At 47.4% G+C, this 19,389-nt stretch overlaps 1 protein-coding gene across 5 annotated transcripts in view; it reads right to left on the bottom strand.

The window, feature by feature from the left end:
- Positions 1 to 19,389, bottom strand: part of NSD1 (nuclear receptor binding SET domain protein 1) — a 212,124-nt gene that overhangs the window by 15,166 nt on the left and 177,569 nt on the right. For all 5 annotated transcript variants that reach the window (XM_063927954.1, XM_063927952.1, XM_063927955.1 and 2 more), the window contains exon 21: positions 10,172 to 10,278. In XM_063927954.1, the coding sequence (XP_063784024.1) occupies positions 10,172 to 10,278 (107 nt within the window). The remainder of the gene's footprint in view (positions 1 to 10,171; positions 10,279 to 19,389) is intronic.

The raw sequence follows: 19,389 nt of genomic DNA, 5'->3' as shown, positions 1-19,389 counted from the left end.
CCTTCTTTCGAAGGAGTATCATCATTTCGGCCATTACCTTGGTAAAGACCCGTGGTGCCGTGGACAATCCAAACGGCAGCGTTTGAAACGGATAGTGACAGTTCTGTACCACAAACCTGAGGTACCCTTGGAGAAGGGTAAATTGGGACATGTAGGTAAGCATCTTTGATGTCCAGAGAGACCATATAGTCCCCTTCTTCCAGGTTTGCAATCACTGCTCTGAGTGACTCCATCTTGAATTTGAACCTTTGTATGTAAGTGTTCAAGGATTTTAGATTTAAAATTGGTCTCACCGAGCCGTCCGGCTTCGGTACCACAAATAGTGTGGAATAGTACCCCTTTCCCTGTTGCAGGAGGGGTACCTTGATTATCAACTGCTGGGAATACAGCCTGTGAATGGCTTGCAATACTGTCTCCCTGTCTGAGGGAGACGTCGGTAAAGCAGACTTTATGAAACGGCGAGGGGTAGACGTCTCGAATTTCTTGAGACGGGCCCCCACCGTGCCTGAGACCGCTTGTAAAGCCCCAGCGTCATGCTGAGGACTTTGCGGAGGCGGGAGAGGGCTTTTTTGGGAATTGGCTGTTTGCTGCAGCCTTTTTCCTCTCCCTCTGCCACGGGGCAGAAATGAGGCGCCTTTTGCCCGCTTTATGGGGCCGAAAGGACTGCGCCTGATAATACGGCGTCTTCTTAGGTTGAGAAGCTACCTGGGGTAAAAATGTGGATTTTCCAGCCGTTGCCGTGGCCACCAGGTCTGTTAGACCTACCCCAAATAACTCCTCCCTTTTATAAGGCGATACTTCCATATGCCTTTTGGAATCAGCATCACCTGACCCCTGTCTTGTCCATAACCTTCTTCTGGCAGAAATGGACAGCGCACTTACTCTTGATGCCAGTCGGCAAATATCCCTCTGTGCATCACGCATATATAGAAATGCATCTTTTAAATGCTCTATAGTTAGTAATATACTGTCCCTATCTAGGGTATCAATATTGTCAGTCAGGGAATCCGACCAAGCCACCCCAGCACTGCACATCCAGGCTGAGGCGATTGCTGGTCGCAGTATCACACCCGTGTGAGTGTATATACATTTTAGGATATTTTACTGCTTTCTGTCAGTAGGTTCCTTAAGGGCGGCCGTATCCGGGGACGGTAGTGCCACCTGTTTAGACAAGCGTGTGAGCGCTTTATTCACCCTAAGGGGTGTTTCCCAACGTGCCCTATCCTCTGGCGGGAAGGGGTATGATGCCAATAACTTTTTAGGAATTATCAGTTTTTTATCGGGGGAAACCCACGCATCATCACACACTTCATTTAATTCCTCAGATGCAGGAAAAACTACAGGCAGTTTTTTCTCACCCAACATAATACCCTTTTTAGTGGTACTGGTATTATCAGAAATGTGTAAAAACATTTTCCATAGCCTCAATCATGTAACGTGTGGCCCTACTGGAAGTCACATTCGTCTCTTAATCGTCGACACTGGAGTCAGTATCCGTGTCGGCGTCTGTATCTGCCATCTGCGGTAACGGGCATTTTAGAGCCCCAGATGGCTTTTGAGACACCTGGACAGGCACAGACTGAGTCGCCGGCTGTCTCATGTCATCAATCTTTTGTAAAGAGCTGACACTGTCACATAATTCCTTCCATAAGCTCATCCACTCAGGTGTCGACTCCCTAGGGGGTGACATCTCTGTTACAGGCAATTGCTCCGCCTCCACCTCATTTTCCTCCTCATACATGTCGACACAACGTACCGACACACAGCACACACACAGGGAATGCCCTGATAGAGGACAGGACCCCACTAGCCCTTTGGGGAGACAGAGGGAGAGTATGCCAGCACACACCAGAGCGCTATATATATATATATATATATACAGGGATAACCTTATATAAGTGTTTTTCCCCTTATAGCTGCTGTATTGTTATACTGCGCCTAATTAGTGCCCCCCTCTCTTTTTTAACCCCTTTCTGTAGTGTAGTAACTGCAGGGGAGAGCCAGGGAGCTTCCCTCCAACGGAGCTGAGAGAGAAAATGGCGCCCGTGTGCTGAGGAGATAGGCTCCGCCCCCTTCTCGGCGGCCTTTTCTCCCGCTTTTTAGGTGAGTTCTGGCAGGGGTTAAAATACACCCATATAGGCCTGGGTGTTATATGTGGTGTATTTATGCCAGCCAAGGTGTTTTACATTGCTGCTCAGGGCGCCCCCCCCTAGCGCCCTGCACCCTCAGTGACCGGAGTGTGAAGTGTGCCTGAGTAACAATGGCGCACAGCTGCAGTGCTGTGCGCTACCTTGTTGAAGACTGATGTCTTCTGCCGCCGATTTTTCCGGACCTTTTCTTGCTTCTGGCTCTGTAAGGGGGCCGGCGGCGCGGCTCCGGGACCGAGCTCCGAGGCTGGGCCTGTGTTCGGTCCCTCTGGAGCTAATGGTGTCCAGTAGCCTAAGAAGCCCAATCCACTCTGCACGCAGGTGAGTTCGCTTCTTCTCCCCTTAGTCCCTCGATGCAGTGAGCCTGTTGCCAGCAGGTCTCACTGAAAATAAAAAACCTAAAACTAAACTTTTCACTAAGAAGCTCAGGAGAGCCCCTAGTGTGCACCCTTCTCGGCCGGGCACAAAAATCTAACTGAGGCTTGGAGGAGGGTCATAGGGGGAGGATCCAGTGCACACCAGGTAGTCCTAAAGCTTTACTTTTGTGCCCAGTCTCCTGCGGAGCCGCTATTCCCCATGGTCCTTACGGAGTTCCCAGCATCCACTAGGACGTCAGAGAAAAAGAGGCAACTGATGGTTCAGGCGGGACATCATGAGGTCGATCTGTGGTTTTCCCCACCGGCGGACCAGTTGCCAAAACACCTGGGGATGTAGTGACCATTCTCCCGGGTGCATGTCCTGCCAGCTGAGATAGTCGGCTTCCCAATTGTCCACTCCCGGAATGAATATCGCCGAGAAGGACAGAGCATACCTTTCTGCCCAGAGGAGGATGTTGGTGACCTCCCTCATCGCTGCTCGGCTGCGAGTGCCGCCCTGACGGTTGATGTACGCCACCGTCGTGGTGTTGTCGGACTGAACTCTGACTGCTCGACCGCGGAGTAGGTGATGCGCCTGAAGCAGAGCATTGTACACCGCCCTTAGTTCGAGAATGTTTATGGGGAGAGCGGATTCGTGTATTGACCAGCGCCCCTGAAACCGATGTTCCAGGGTCACTGCCCCCCAGCCTCGCAGACTGGCGTCCGTGGTGAGGAGAGTCCAATCCCCTTCCCCCGAACCGCCTTCCTTCCAACAGATGCGTCGACTGGAGCCACCAGAGAAGCGACGACCGGGCCTTTGGAGATAGCGTCACCCTTTGATGAAGGAACAGATGAGATCCTGACCACTGATGTAGAAGACACAGTTGAAACGGTCGAGAGTGGAAGCGACCGTACGGAAGAGCTTCGAACGCTGCTACCATTTTTCCCAGAAGGCGAATGCACAGATACACTGACACCCGACGGTGTTGAAGAACCGACCTTACCAGTGTCTGCAGAGACAGGATCTTGTCCTGAGGAAGGAAAACCTTCTGACGGACCGTGTCGAGAATCATCCCCAGAAACAACAGCCGTTGCGAGGGGCACAATTGAGACTTCGGGAAATTCAGGATCCACCCGTGTCGAAGCAGAAGGTCCTGCATCAGCCGGATATTCCGAAGCAACAGTTCTGTCGAGCTTGCCTTTATTAGCAAATCGTCCAGATAGGGAACAATCGTCACACCCTGCTTCCGAAGCAGGGCCATCATGACCGCCATGACCTTTGTGAACACTCTGGGAGCCGAAGAGAGACTGAAAGGAAGGGCCTGGAACTGGAAATGAGTGTCCTGTATTGCAAACCGGAGAAAAGCCTGGTGAGGAGGCCAAATGGGAACATGTAAGTATGCATCCTTGATATCTAAGGATGCCAGAAACTCGTTTCTTTCCAACCCCGCAATAACAGACTGGAGGGACTCCATCTTGAACTTGAATACTCTCAAATGTGGATTGAGATCCTTCAAGTTCAGGATTGGCCTGACCGAGCCGTCCGGCTTCGGTACGAGAAACAGGCTTGAGTAATAGCCCTGTTTCCGATGATGAGAGGGAACAGGGATCACCACCCTTGCGGATAGAAGCTTCAGGACCGCTGCCTGCAAGGCACTTCTTCGGTTGTTGGAAACTGGCAAACCCGTGGTAAAAAAACGCTGGGGCGGTTGTTCCTGAAAATCGAGCTTGTAACCGCAAGTGATTAGATCCCGGACCCAAGCGTCTGGACAGGACTGTACCCAGATCTCCTTGAATTCCCACAGACGAGCTCCCACCCTGTGATCTCCCAGGTGGGAGGGGAGCCCGTCATGCGGTGGTAGTGGTAGAGGACTTACCCTCTGAGTGGGCAGAGGCTGCGGAACCTCTACCCCTGCCTCTACCTCTATGGCCACGGAAGGTAGAAGTTCCTCCCCTGGCCTGGCCTCGAAACCTGGAAGGGGCACGAAAGGATCGAAAGGAGGGACCCCTATATGGCCTGCGAGTGGCTGGAGCAGCCGAGGGAAGATAAGTCGACTTACCACCGGTGGCCTGAGAGATCCAGGCATCCAGATCCTTACCAAATAGAACCTCACCCGTAAAGGGCAGCGCCTCTGCTGCCCTTTTGGATTCCGTATCCGCTTGCCACTGCCGGAGCCAGAGAGCTCTGCGGGCCGCAATTGCTAAAGCGGAAATCCTAGCTCCGAGTATACATATGTCCTTGGACGCTTCGCAGAGATAAAGGGCTGATTCACGGATGTGTTCCGCCCACTGTATCAACTGATCCGCCGGCAATTCGTCACGAAATCCAGCGGACAATTGCTCCGCCCAAGCTTCGATCGCCTTGTTGACCCAACAACCTACCTGCGCCGGGCGATGCAATACCCCTGCCGCCGAGTAAATAGTCTTCAAGGTGGATTCCAACTTCCGATCCGACGCCTCCTTAAGCGAAGTTGCCGCCGGAACCTGTAGGACCGTCTTTTTGGACAGATGAGACACCGAAGGATCCACAATCGGAGAGGTCTCATAACGTTTCCTGCTATCTGCTGGAAAAGGATAGGAAGACAACAGTTTTCTTGATACCTGAAATTTTGCGTCTGGATGCTTCCAGGCTGCCGTGATGAGCGCATCCAGCTCCTCCGAAACTGGAAAAGTCACCGTCAGGCATTGGTTGGTGCCAAACCTTGAAGGGCGTAAGGCATCCTGCTCTGTGTCCTCCACCTGTAATACTGTACGAATAGCAGTAATAAGAGCCTCTATACCCTGAGCTACTGGTTCAGAGTCCCCGTATACCTGATCCTCATCAGTATCCTGTATATCAACATCCTGTACATCCTGTACATCTAATCCCGCCTCATCTAATTGAGGCATATCATCGTCCAAGTCCTGTAACACAGAGGCTAGCAATCTCTTTTTAGAAGCCTGTTGAGAGGGACTAAAGGACGGGGCTTGGGAAGGGATTACAGCCCTAGAGAGCCCTTCTACTGACTTTGCCAAAGAGACCGCCCATGCAGGTTCTGGCTCCGGTACCGGGACAAGCTGTCGGAACCGGGCCACCTCTCTATCTTCCAGAGAGGCTTTCAGTTCCCTAGTCAGCAAAGACATAACTTCTGAGAGTTGTGTCGTCCACGCAGGGGCGCTCTGGGGTTCTGAGGAGGGCTGAGCAGATGGCTCTGACTCCTCACATACAATATGAACCTGTTTTTGTGTTGCCCTGGAGCCTTTATTGGCCATGGCAGCACCAACCACTGTGACCCTCCCCCACAGGAAACAGCAATAAGTAGAAGTGGAGGGAGGGGAGAGAGTAGGGAAAATGTAGCCACAGCAGCCCGATCTATCCTGCCCTATAATGTGCAGTGACAGGCTGTACTAAGGATTTTATGCCCCCTGTAACTGTCTCACTGTACAGGCTCCCTCCGTTGCGCTTCTCCGTCCCGCGCTGTGAATAGGAAGTGGCCGCCAGCGCGCGCTGTTTCCGGCGGAGCAGAGCGGGACTAAGCTCCGCCCCCTTCCGCAAAGGCGCCAAATTTGAACTTGCTCTGCGCGCTTTGAAGGATCCCCGTAGCGGCTCTGTGAGCCGCGCTGAGCGGGGATCCGAGCGGGAAGGGGGCGGATGGGAGCGCGGGCGGGAGAAAAGCCGTCTGAGTGCCGTGTCCCTCCCCCATGCATAAATAAATAATCAATGTAAAGTGCATAGCCAGAGCTGCCCAAGCCCCGTGTCACCTCCTAACTCAAACTTGTAGCGAGTGGTGGAAGAGTGGGGGAAGGGAGGGAGGGGAAGGAAGGGGGGGCTGGGGGGCTTTCAGCATAATGTGGTAAAGTGACCGTGACACGCGCCGCACGCAGCGGTGTCCGGCCACGTATACTTACCATTGCCGTGCTGCCGGTATCTTCTGCCGACGGAGCGGCCCCGACACGCGCCGCACGCAGCGGTGTCCGGCCGACTCCAGAGAGCTTAGTGTCTCCTTCAGCCAGGGCCCATCCCGAGCCGCACGCAGCTGCGATGGGACCCCGCCGGCAGCCTCCCACGGTGCTGACTGGCAGTGGCAAAGCTGCCAGTCTGTGGATGTAAGTAAGATTTAAAAAAAAAAAATTTCTTCAGAGAAGACCCAAGTGAACCAGCTCCCTTGGGCACAAATTAAAGACTGGCTTGGAGGGGAGATAGTAGGGGAGGAGCTAGCCACAGTGTTGGAATTTTTAAAGTGCCAGCTCCCAATTACTACCTACTATTTCCCCATTATAACTGCGCTCCAGTGGCCCCTAGTGGATGAAGGAGAAATGGGCCTTACCGAACCATCCGGCTTCGGAACCACAAATAGGGTTGAATAATACCCTTTTCCCTGTTGGCTCAGGGGAACCATGATAATCACTCGCTGTTGACACAGCATTTGAATTGCAGCTAGCACTACTTCCCGCTCTGGGGTAGAAGCTGGTAAGGCCAACTTGAAAAATCGGCGTGGGGGACCTCTTCGAATTCCAGTTTGTAGCCCTGGGAGACTATTTCTATCACCCAAGGGTCCACGTCTGACTGAACCCAGACTTGGCTGAATAGTCGAAGGCGTGCCCCCACCTGTGCGGACTCTCGCAGGGGAGCCCCAGCGTCATGCGGTAGACTTAGCGGAAGCCGGGGAGGACTTCTGCTCTTGGGAACCAGCCGCAGCAGGTGTCCTCTTGCCTCTACCCTTACCTCTGGCGAGGAAAGAGGAGCCCCGACCTCTTCTGGATCTATGCGACCGAAAGGACTGCATCGGATATTGTGGGGGTTTCTTTTGCTGTTGGGGAACAAAAGGTAAAAAGGTCGACTTACCCGCGGTAGCTGTAGAGATCAGGTCCGCGAGGCCGTCCCCAAAAAATACATCACCTTTGTAAGGTAAAACCTCCATATGCCTTTTTGAGTCTGCATCCCCCGTCCATTGGCGGATCCATAAGGCTCTTCTTGCCGAAATAGCCATAGCATTGGCTCTTGAACCCAGTAAACCAATGTCTCTTTGAGCGTCCCTCATATATAAGACTGCCTCCTTAATATGAGCTAATGTTAACAAAATTGTATCCCTATCTAGGGTATCAAGGTCAGCCGACAGTGTATCCGTCCAAGCTGCTACTGCACTACATACCCATGCCGACGCAATTGCCGGTCTAAGCAAAGTACCAGTATGAGTGTAGATAGACTTTAGTGTAGTCTCTTGCCTGCGGTCCGCAGGATCCTTGAGGGCCGCTGTGTCAGGGGACGGTAGCGCCACCTTCTTGGAAAGGCGTGTTAAGGCTTTGTCCACTGTGGGAGAGGATTCCCAACGTACCCTGTCCTGTGTAGGGAAAGGGTACGCCATTAGAACCCTTTTGGGAATCTACAGTTTCTTATCTGGAGTTTCCCATGCTTTTTCACATAACTCATTAATTTCATGGGAAGGAGGAAAGTTTATAACTTGTTTCTGTCCCTTAAACATGTGTATCCTCGTGTCGGGCACCGAGGGCTCATCAGTGATATGTAACACATCTTTTATTGCAATAATCATGCACTGAATACTTTGTCACCCTGGGGTGCAATCTTGCTTCATCAAAGTCGACACTGGAATCAGAGTCTGTGTCGGTATCTGTGAGAAGGGACGTTTCTGAGACCCCGACGGGTCCTTGAGTCGGTATAATCCGTAGATTGATTACCTGCCGACGCACTGGACTCTGCTTTGTCCAGTCTTTTATGCAGTGAAGCTACACTAGCATTTAACATATGCCACATATCCATCCAATCCCGAGTCGGCACCGCCGACTGAGACACACCACTCATCTGTTCCACCTCCTCTTTGGATATGCCTTCCGTTTCAGACATGCCGACACACGTACCGACACTCCACACACACTGGGATATAACTATAAGGGGACAATTCTCTAAGGAAGGCCCTTTGGAGAGACAGAGAGAGAGTATGCCAGCACACACCAGCGCCAACTGACCCAGGGAAAAAAAACAAAAAACCCAGATAGCGCTATATATAAACGATCCAGATGTAAACGGCACTCGGAGAATATAAAGAAGTGAAGAAATTTATTTCAGGTCATGAAATGACATGAAATAAATTTCTTCACTTCATTATATTCTCCGAGTGCCGTTTACATCTGGATCGTTATCAAATTGCTCAAACTGGCACCGGAGCAAGCTGATTATGGGATTTGAGTGCCGGCCTACACTGGAAGTATATATATATATATATATATATATATATATATATATATATATATATATATATATATATATATATATGTATATAGATTTCCCCACTCACTGCGCCTTAGTTATGTGCCCCCCTCTCTTTTTTCAGCCTTCTGATGCTCAGTAGGGGAGAGTCCGGGGAGCCAGCGATCTCTGCAGCCTGTGGAGAAAATGGCGCTGGTTAGTGCTGAGGGATCAAGCTCCGCCCCCTCGCGTGGCGGGCTTCGGTCCCGCTCGTGAATTTGAAAAAAATGGCGGGGATCCGTAGTTTACTGCCTCCGCAGCCTAACTACATACTTTTTTGCCTAAAACGAGGTTTATTGCTGCCCAGGGCGTCCCCCCTGCGCCCTGCACCCATCAGTGCCATATGTGTGTGTAAGTGTGGGAGCAATGGCGCGCAGCTTCCTCATGAAGATCTGAAGTCTTCTGCTGCCTGATGTCTTCTTATGTCTGACATACTCACCCGGCTTCTTTTTTCCGGCATCTGTGAGGAGGATGGCGGCGCGGCTCCGGGACGAACCCCAGGGTGAGACCTGTGTTCCGACTCCCTCTGGAGCTAATGGTGTCCAGTAGCCTAAGAAGCAGAGCCCTTAACTCTTAAGAAGTGGGTTTGCTTCTCTCCCCTCAGTCCCACGATGCAGGGAGTCTGTTGCCAGCAGAGCTCCCTGAAAATAAAAAACCTAACAAAATTATTTTTACAGAAAACTCAGGAGAGCTCCCTGTAATGCACCCTATTTCCTCTGGGCACAAGATCTAACTGAGGTCTGGAGGAGGGGCATAGAGGGAGGAGCCAGTGCACACCATACTAGAAAGTTCTTTTAGGTACCCATGTCTCCTGCAGAGCCCGTCTATACCCCATGGTCCTTACGGAGTCCCCAGCATCCTCTAGGACGTAAGAGAAATTATGTAACACTTTTTAAACACCCTAATTATTACTTCTGACCTATATAACATTCTCAGCACATAACTGCTGCTTTTTACTAATGTAACACTTAAACCACTCACTAGTGTGATGCCTTAGGGGGGGTTGGCTTGTGCTGGCCTGGGGGCTCCGTGCTCTGGACTTGAACTTTGGGAATGTTAGGGACCCACCAGATGAGGTCACATGGTTGTGGTTGGTGGGCCCATATTTTTGCACAAAATTATGCTAAGCACCTCAAATTTACTCTATGTTATATTGTAGAGTTTATAATTCTTATTCTGATTAGTAAAATTCAGTACACTGAGTCTGCACCTGCATTTTCTCTTTTTTTTTCTGTCAACTATGAATACGCATATCTAGCTATCTAAATCCATAGATATATATATCTCTACCTATATATAGACAAAGACCGCCTCCTCTCACAAAAAACATATTATTCTCATACTGCTTCATTGTGAATAAATTCTCTTATCTTCCACGATTAAACTTCTTACATTAGACATGGACTTCATTTTGGAGAACAAACCTTAGGTCTAACTCCAAGGAAGCCACTGCAGTTTGGCGCACCACATTTACACACAGTCTTCCCATTGCCCAGACACTCCAGGTTGTAGTTGAAAGTTAGCTCTGTTCCTGTAAAGGTAGGAAACACAAAGGGTTATGATCAGAAGCCAAATTACACAGTTTATTCATACTACTTCCAAATTTAATAATGAAAGATCAATTAAGAAAACAGAAGCCAAATAAAAAAAACATTTATTACATAAGATGATCAAAGTCTGTGTAGTGTCACATTAAGCCCAACATCAGTTTAATTCGGACTTTTAGGGGTGTGAGGCAAATTTTTTTTTTTAAGTTATTTCGTTTGTTTAAACATACAAAAAAGTTCTGGCATTAAATGAAAAGCAACAATAAAAAACAAAACAAAAAAAAGGAGTTTGGTACTTACCGATAAATCTATTTCTCTGAATCCACTCGGGGACACTGGAACTTTAGACAGCTGGGGTGTGAAGAGCGGAGACCGGAGGTGGCACAATATATGTAAAATAATTGCAGTGCACAGCTGGCTCCTGCCCCTTCACGCCTCCCAGACCTCCAGTTTGAAAAATTGACGGAGAGAAGAGGGAGCATGAAAGAAAACATTCGGGAAGGAACATCAGACATATATGTGGGTGAGCACCTGGGATCCAGTGATCATCATTCAGTATGGTTTAGTATAAAGACAGGATCCAACTCCTGTCACACAAAAACAAAGATGTTGGATTTTAGAAATGCTGACTTTGCAAAAATGGGGAGATGTTTAAGTGATTCATTGGCGGACTGGAGGAACTTGGAAGGGGTGCAGGAGAGGTGGGAAAAACTGAAAAGTGCAATACTAAGGGCAACAGACCTTTGTATCAAAAGGGTTTGGAAAAGCACCAGGAAAAGGAAGCCAGTGTGGTTCACAAAAGAAGTATCAACTAGTGTGAAAGCAAAAAAAGATGGCTTTTAGGAAATACAAACAGACTCAAAATAATAATGACAAACAGGTGTATCTTGACAGACGGAAGGATGCTAAGAAAGTGATCAGATATGCAAAGGCAGAAGCTGAGGAGAAAATGGCCCAGTCAGTAGATAAAGGGGGCAAAACTTTTTTAAGTATATAAATGAAAGGAGAAAATCAAATGGAGGAATAATAAGACTTAAGACAGAGAGTGAGAATTTGGTGGAGGGAGACAAGGCAATAGCTCCTAAATTATTATTTTTGCTCAGTATTTACTACAGAAGGAGAAGGGAAGGGGCCAGAGTTAAGTTGCAAGGACAATCATAAAAATAAGGTAGATGAAAGTACATTTACAGAGGAGAAAGTCCTAACTGAACTTTCAAAACTAAAAGTGGATAAATCAATGGGGCCAGATGGGATACACCCAAGGATACTAAAAGAGCTAAAAGATGTGGTGGTGGCACCATTAACAGAATTATTTAACCAGTCACTTAATACAGGTGCCATTCCAGAGGACTGGAAAAGAGCGAATGTAGTTCCACTGTACAAAAGTGGAAGCAAGGAAGAAGCAAGTAACTACAGACCAGTAAGCCTTACATCAGTAGTAGGGAAAGTAATGGAAAAAACTACTAAAAGAAAGAGTCGTGGAATATCTTAAATCAAATAACTTACAGGATCCAAAACAGCATGGATTTAATGGTGGGAGATCATGCCAAACAAATCTTATTGACTTTTTTGACTCTGTGATGAAAATAATAGATCAAGGGGGAGCTGTAGATGTAGCATATCTAGACTTTAGTAAGGCATTTGACACTGTCCCACATCGCAGACTGCTAAATAAACTTGAAAGTGTGTGTGGGGGGGGGGGGGGGGGGATTATAAAATAGTTAAATGGATAAGAAACTGGTTGCAGGATAGGAAACAGACAGTTGTAGTAAATGGAGTGCAATCTATGGAGGGAAATGTTACCAGTGGAGTACCTCAGGGATCTGTACTCGGACCAGTTCTCTTTAATATCTTTGTTGGTGACATTGCAAATGGTATTGAAGGGAAAGTATGCCTTTTTGCAAATGATACAAAGATATGCAACAGGGTAGACACACCAGGAGGGGTAAAACAAATGATTGATGACCTAGCTAGACTTGAAAAATGGTCAAGAACATGTCAACTACAGTTTAATGCTAAAAAATGCAAAATCATGCACTTGGGTCTCAAAAACCCAAAGGCTAAATATAGTATCAAGGGTACTATAATGGAAACTACTGAGGAGGAAAGGGATTTAGGAGTCACTATTTCAAGTGACTTAAAGGCAGGAAAGCAATGCAACAAAGCAATGAGAAAGGCAAGTCAGATGCTTGGTTGCATAGGAAGAGGAATCAGTAGCAGGAAAAGATAAGTAATAATGCCACTGTATAGGTCATTGGTGCGGCCTCATCTGGAATACTGTGTCCAGTTCTGGATACCATATCTCCAGAAGGATATAAATACATTAGAGAGTGTACAAAGAAGGGCAAATTAAAATGGTGCATGGCCTACATCACAAAACTTACCCGGAAAGTTTAAAAGATCTTAACATGTATAGTATGGAGGAGAGAAGGGAAAGGGGAGACATGATAGAAACTTTTAAATATACCAAAGGTTTTAACAACGTTCAGGAGGGAAACATTCTTCAAAGGAAGAGAAGTATTAGAACTCGAGGACATACACTGAAACTGGAGGGAGGCAGGTTCAGGGGAAATTTAAGGAAAAATTACTTCACAGAAAGGGTAGTGGATAAGTGGAATAGCCTCTCATCTGAGGTGGTAGAGGCTAAGACTGTAGAGCAATTTAAACATGCTTGGGATAGGCATATGAATTATCCTTACAAAGAATTAAGGTTCAAAAAGGGTTGAGATTACCTAAAGGATAAAAACGTAAAAGGGGCAGACTAGATGGGCCAAGTGATTCTTATCTGCCGCCAAATTCTATGTTTCTATGAACCAAACACGCCATGGCGTAATACTTCAACTAATTAACTATCGAACTGTTATCTGACAAAAAATTTGTTTGAACCAAATAACAAGAACACACCGGCTGGCAGGCCAGAGGTGGGCGTCCAGTGTCCCCGAGTGGATTCAGAGAACTAGATTTATCAGTAAGTACCAAAATCCTCTTCTCTCAGTCATCCACTAGGGGACACTGGAACTTTAGACAGCTGGGAACGTCCCAAAGATACTCCCACGGGCGGGAATGCTGTCCGAAGCCTGCAGAGCCAAACGGCCAAAATTTGAATCCTTAGCCGCAGAAGTATCAAATTTGTAAAGACGAGTGAATGTGTGTGCAGAGGACCACGTTGCAGCTTTACAAAGTTGGACCGTAGAAGCTCCTCTAGCAGCCGCCCAAGAAGCTCCTACAGACCAGGTGGTATGAGCACCCACCCTAAACAGGACATTCTTACCACTGGATACATATGTCTGTCTAATGGCGAGTCTCATCCATCTGGACAAAGTTTGTTTTGTAGCCGGCCAACCCCATTTTGGACCATTATACAGTACAAACAAAACTTCCGACTTTCTAAGAGAACTTGTAGCTTGCACGTAAACCCTTAATGCCCTGACAACGTCCAGAGAACGGTCACCATCCGACATCTGAAAAATATACGTTATGGTAAGAACTTACGTTGATAACGGTATTTCTCCTATGTCCACAGGTTTCCACAGGATAACAATGGGATATGATGGAGCGACAGCGGATTGGCACCAAACGATAACAAGCTTTCAGTCTTCCCAGGATGCAACGGGCCTGTCCATATATCCCCGCCCACTAGCTCAGGCAAATCAGTTGGATTCCAAAGCATTTAGGCAGGAGCATTATGTAGAACCCTATTCAGGCGAGAAGAACACACATGCACACCCTTCCATGCAAGAGGGAAGAGTTTAGTGAGCATAAAGATCTTAAAATCAGGTGCGTCAGGGTGGGATCCCTGTGGAAACCTGTGGACATAGGAGAAATACCGTAATCAACGGTAAGTTCTTTGCATAACGTATATTTCTCCGGCAGGGTCCACAGGTTATCCACAGGATAAAAAATGGGACTTCCCAAAGCAATTTTTAGTGGTGGACACGTTCCCGATTGGTAGAAGAACCTTTCGCCCGAATTCAGCATCATGAGAGGCAAAAGTATCCAAGGCATAATGTCTATGAGTGTGTTAATGGAAGACCATATGGCTGCTTTACATATCTGTTCTGCTGAAGCACCATGCTGTGCTGCCCATGAAGGACCTACCTTACGAGTAGAGTGAACAGAGACATTAGCCGGAACAGGAAGATCAGCTTGAGAATATGCTTCTGAAATAGTCATTCGAAGCCATCTTGCCAGCGTCTGTTTAGTAGCAGGCCATACTCTCTTGTGAAATCCGTAGAGAATGAAGAGAGAATCTGTCTTTCTGACGGCACTGGGTTAATGCCCGGACTACGTCCAGCGACGCATCTTCCGAAGAAAGTCCCGATACCTGAAAAAACCGGGACTACAATTTCTTCATTAAGGTGGAATTTAGACCCCACCTTAGGAAGATACCCAGATCTAGTTCTGAGAACTACTCTATCTGGATAACATTAGAAAAGGAGATTAACATGACAGTGCTACTAAATCTGATACTCTTCTAGCTGATGCCATAGTCAGCATAAAGAGAACTTTAGCCGTTACCATTTAAGATCCACTTTTTTTTTTTTTTTTTTTTTAAGTGGTTTCTATGGAGCAACTTAAAGGGCTTTGAGGACTAGACTACAGTCCCAACGCACCGTAGGCGGAACAAAAGGAAGGCTGAATACGCAGCATTCCCTGGAAAAAGTGCGCACATCCTAAAAATTTGCCTTTTTCTTTCGGAACCATGCAGTCAATGCTGACACTTGCACTCTCAAGGAAGCCATCCTTAACCCTTATCCACTCCTGCCTGAAGGAATGCTAGAACCCTGGAAATTCTGAAAGATTTTGGGTCCATAACTCTTCCATTATACCAATGATTATAGGCTTGCTATATTCGGTGGTAAATATGAGCCGAGGAAGTCTTTCCTGCTCTGAACATTGTTTGATTTAACTGTGAGAATCCTCTTGACTTCAGGATATAGCTTTCAAGAGCCACGCTGTAAAAGACAGCTGATCAAGATGTCTTGTGATAACAAGGACCCTGCATTAGCAAATCTGGGTGTTTGAGGAATCAGAAGTGGAGCATCCATCGACATTCTCTGCGGATCTGTGTACCAACGCCTTCTAGCCAAGCCGTAGCTATTAGAATCACATCACCCTTAGCTTCTTTTATCTTCCTCACTACCCTGTAGCAGGATGATTGGAGGAAAAGATACGGCACCTTTGTTGTATTTTCCTCACCATCCTGTGGTAGCAGGATGATCCGAGGATACACACAAGTGAAATGAAATTCCCACTTTATCGAAAGACGTACACAAAGATCACTACCTGATCCCTTGTTCCTGACCCTTGTATGGGTCTGGGGTTCCAACCCATAGGCCGGCACCAATCCATGTATCTTTTCCAAATTCTATGATAGTGTGCTGCAGTAACCGGCTTTCTTGCCGCTAACATTGTAGGGAGAGCTGCACTGGGAATGCCCCTTTCCCTCAGTAGCCTGGTCTCAAAAACCACGCCGTCAAACGCAGGCAGTTCAGGTCTGGGTGTAGGAATGGTCTCTGTGACAACAGATCCTCCCTCTGCGGCAACCTCCAGGGCTCCTATGCTAGGAGACCCCTCAGATCCAAGTACCAACTTCTGTGAGACCAGTCCGGTGCTATCAGAATTACCCACGCTCTTTCCTGTTTTACCTCTTTTAACAATCTTGGTAATAGAGGAAACTGTGGAAAGATGTAAACCAGTTCGTAAGGCCAGTGAATCGTCAGTGCATCCACTACCTCTGCTGCAGGATCTCTTGTTCTGGTCACATATATCGGACGATGACTATTATGTTGGGATGCCATTAAATCTACCTGTGGTAACCCCCACCGTCTTACCACTGCGTCAAAGACTTTGGGGTGTAGACTCCACTCTCCTGGGTGCATGTCTTGACGGCTGAGATAATCTTCCTCCCAGTTGTCTACTCCTTGAATGAAGACTGCCGACAAAATTATGTCATGTTTTTCTGCCCAAGACAGAATCTTTGTAGCTTCCCTTAAGGCCATCTGGCTCTTCGTTATTCCCTGACGGTTTATATAAGCCGCTGCTGTGACATTGTCCAATTGTATTCTCACGTGCTGCGCTCGTACCAGGCTCTCCGCCTGAAGCAGCGCATTGTAGATAGCTCGAAGCCCGAGCACATTTATCGGTAGACTGCTCTCGTACTGGGACCATCTCCTGAAATTGATTGTTGTCCAAAACTGCACCCCAACCTCTGAGACTTGCATCTGTCATCAAGATGATCCAATCCTAGATTCTAAAACGTTTTCCCGCTGATAGGTTTCTGTGGACCGACCACCAAATCAACTAAATTCTGGTCCGAGACGACAAGCCCCCTGTGAGATCAGGTTAATTTGGAACGTTCTTGAATGAAGCCTGCCGTACCGAATTGTTTCGAAGGATGTCACCATCTTCCAAAGAAGCCGTATGCAAAGGTGTAGAGACACAGTCTGATTTTGCAAGACCTGGTGAACCATGTGTCTGATGTCTTGAATGTTGTCTTCCGGTAGGAAGACTTTTAGCCGTATCGTGTCCAGAATAAGACCTGAGAATTGAAGTCCTTGGGTTGGATGTAAGTTGGATTTTTTTAAATTGACAATACAACCGCGCCGAGTCAGGACCTGATGAGTCAATTTTGCATTCCTGATCAAGATTTCCGGAGACGGGGCCTTAATAAGCAAGTCGTTCAGGTAAGATATTATTGTTACCCACATAGATATTCATTTTGCTACCATGACGCCATGATCTTTGTGAAGATCCTTGGAGTCGAGGACAGACTGAACGGTAGTGCTCTGAATTGGTAGTGGTTCTTCTCCACAGCAAGATACGCTTGATGTGAAGTCCAAATTGGAACATGGAGGTAAGCATCCTTTATGTCCATGAACACCATGAATTCCTGCTGTTCAAATCCTGCAATGACTGACTGTATCGATTCCATCTTGAACCGGTTAGGAATTGGTTTAACACCTTTAAGTTTAGAATGTGTCTGACCGAGCCATCTGGCTTGGGTAGCACAAAAAGATTTGATTAAAAACCCGTCCTTTTCTGTGGTACCGGCACCATCACTTCTGTTAGAAGCAACCTTTGGATAACGGTTTCTAATGCTCTTGCCTTTTGAGGGCACTGAGGCAGACCCGTAGTAAAAATTTGACTGTGCGGGTGTAAGAGAAATTCGATCTTGTAACCCTGGAAGTCTATATTGTTGACCCAGATGTCTGGAGAGGTTTCGGCTCAGGGTTCCAGAAACCTTGCCAACCGGGCACCCACCTTGGGTGACCCAAGGCAAGCTGGGAGACTGGCATGCTACTGCTTTTTCAGTGGGCTTAGAATCCTGTTTTCGGGTTGTTGACTGGGAACGGCCTCTGACCCTGTTCCCACAAGATTGTCCTCCAAAACCTCTACCTCTGGTACGAAAGGACTGAGCTCTAAATGAAGTAAAGGCCGGTCCGGAATAACTTCGTCTTACGGCCAGTGTGGTTCTAGGGTATGTAGTAGGCAAGAAAGTCGATTTTCCAGCCGTAGCCTGTGAAATCCATTTGTCCAATTCTGGACCAAACAAAGTATCCCGAACAAAGGGAATGGCTTCTACAGCTTTCTTTGAGTCCGAGTCCACGTGCCAATCTCTGAGCCATAAAATTTGCCTTGCCGACACTGCTGTAGCTGAAATACGTGATGCTATTCTACTAACATTCTTTGCAGCTTGGCAAAGGTAAGTGGAGATATCTCCTCCTGGTTACTATCTTCTGTCACTGCACCTGACTATCTGACCAGCCCAAGCCACAATGTCGATACTTACCCAAGCACCCACCAGCGTTGGTCTGTGGGATGCCCCAGCTGCTACAAAGATGGATTTAAGCGCAGTGTTCAACGTGCGGTCCGAAGCATCTTTTACTGTAGTTACATTTGGTATACGTAAGATCGTCATTTTTGACAATCTGGCTAAGGACAAATCCACATTAGGTGGGACCTCCCATTTTGTCACGACCCCTTTAGGCAAGGGATAATCTACGGTAAATTTCTTGGGTAATTGGAAACGCTTATCTGGCTGTTTCCAGGCTTTATCCATCTGTTACTGGAGTGTCTTAGGAATGGGGAACACTGCAGTCTGTGGCTTTTGAGGCTCAAACCTCAGGCTCCTTGACTTCTTCCTCCCTGAAGTTTAGGACATGTTTTACTGCTTCAATAAGGGACTCCAAGCCCTTGACCTCTGAATCCTCCTCTGGAAGGGAAATCTCAAATACCTTCACCATCGATTCCCAGTACCAGTCATCTACCAAGAGACCTTCCTCTTCCTGGGACTCTTCTTGCAGAACATGAAGGAGTCTCTTTACTGATTTTCGGACAGATTTCTCTACCTGTGTAGGCAGAGTAAGCCTAATCAGGAATTCCTTCATAGTTTTAGAAATACCCGCAGCCCATTCAAATGTTGCTTGTGAGACTCCACCATTTTTCTGGAGATATCTGCTAAGGCATTTGTGCACGATCCTGGTGGACTACTCCTCCTGTCCTGTGCGTCCATTCCTAAACATGTGTCGCACACCCCGGATTGCTAAACACTTGTGCTCTTTTTCTCACATTTTGAACACACACAGCAAATGATTGTGTTTTTGGTTGGTGCTTTAGTAGCCATGTTTTTAGTACACCTACACACACCGCAAACAGCAGTCCTTTCACTCTATTAGAATAGAAGGAGACAGACTGTAGGTATCTCCCCTGCAATGAACAACAGGGAAGTCACTCAGCTTGTTTTTCTTTTTAAAAAATAAAACAATTTTACCAAAAAAGTAAAAAATTATTCGTTATGGTAGACTTACCGTTGATAACTCTATTTCTCCTAAGTCCAGAGAATAACATTGGGATATGAGGTAGCGACAGCAGATTGGCACCAAACGATCAAAGCTTTCGGCCTACCAGAATGCAACAGTCCCGTCCATATATACCCGCTTCCTAGCTCAGGCAATTCAGTTGTTTTCCAAAGCTCAAGGCAGGATTATCATAGAGAGCCCTAATCAGACGAGAACACCACACATGCACACACTTCCGTACAAGTAGTAAGAGGTTAGTTAGTGAAAGGAACCTCAAATCAGGTGTGTCAGGGT

The sequence above is a fragment of the Pseudophryne corroboree genome, chromosome 6, assembly GCF_028390025.1.
Source record: "Pseudophryne corroboree isolate aPseCor3 chromosome 6, aPseCor3.hap2, whole genome shotgun sequence".
Taxonomy (NCBI): Eukaryota; Metazoa; Chordata; class Amphibia; order Anura; family Myobatrachidae; genus Pseudophryne; species Pseudophryne corroboree.
The sequence above is the reverse complement of the archived record's forward strand: the minus strand, read 5'-3'. Positions and strand labels throughout refer to the sequence as shown.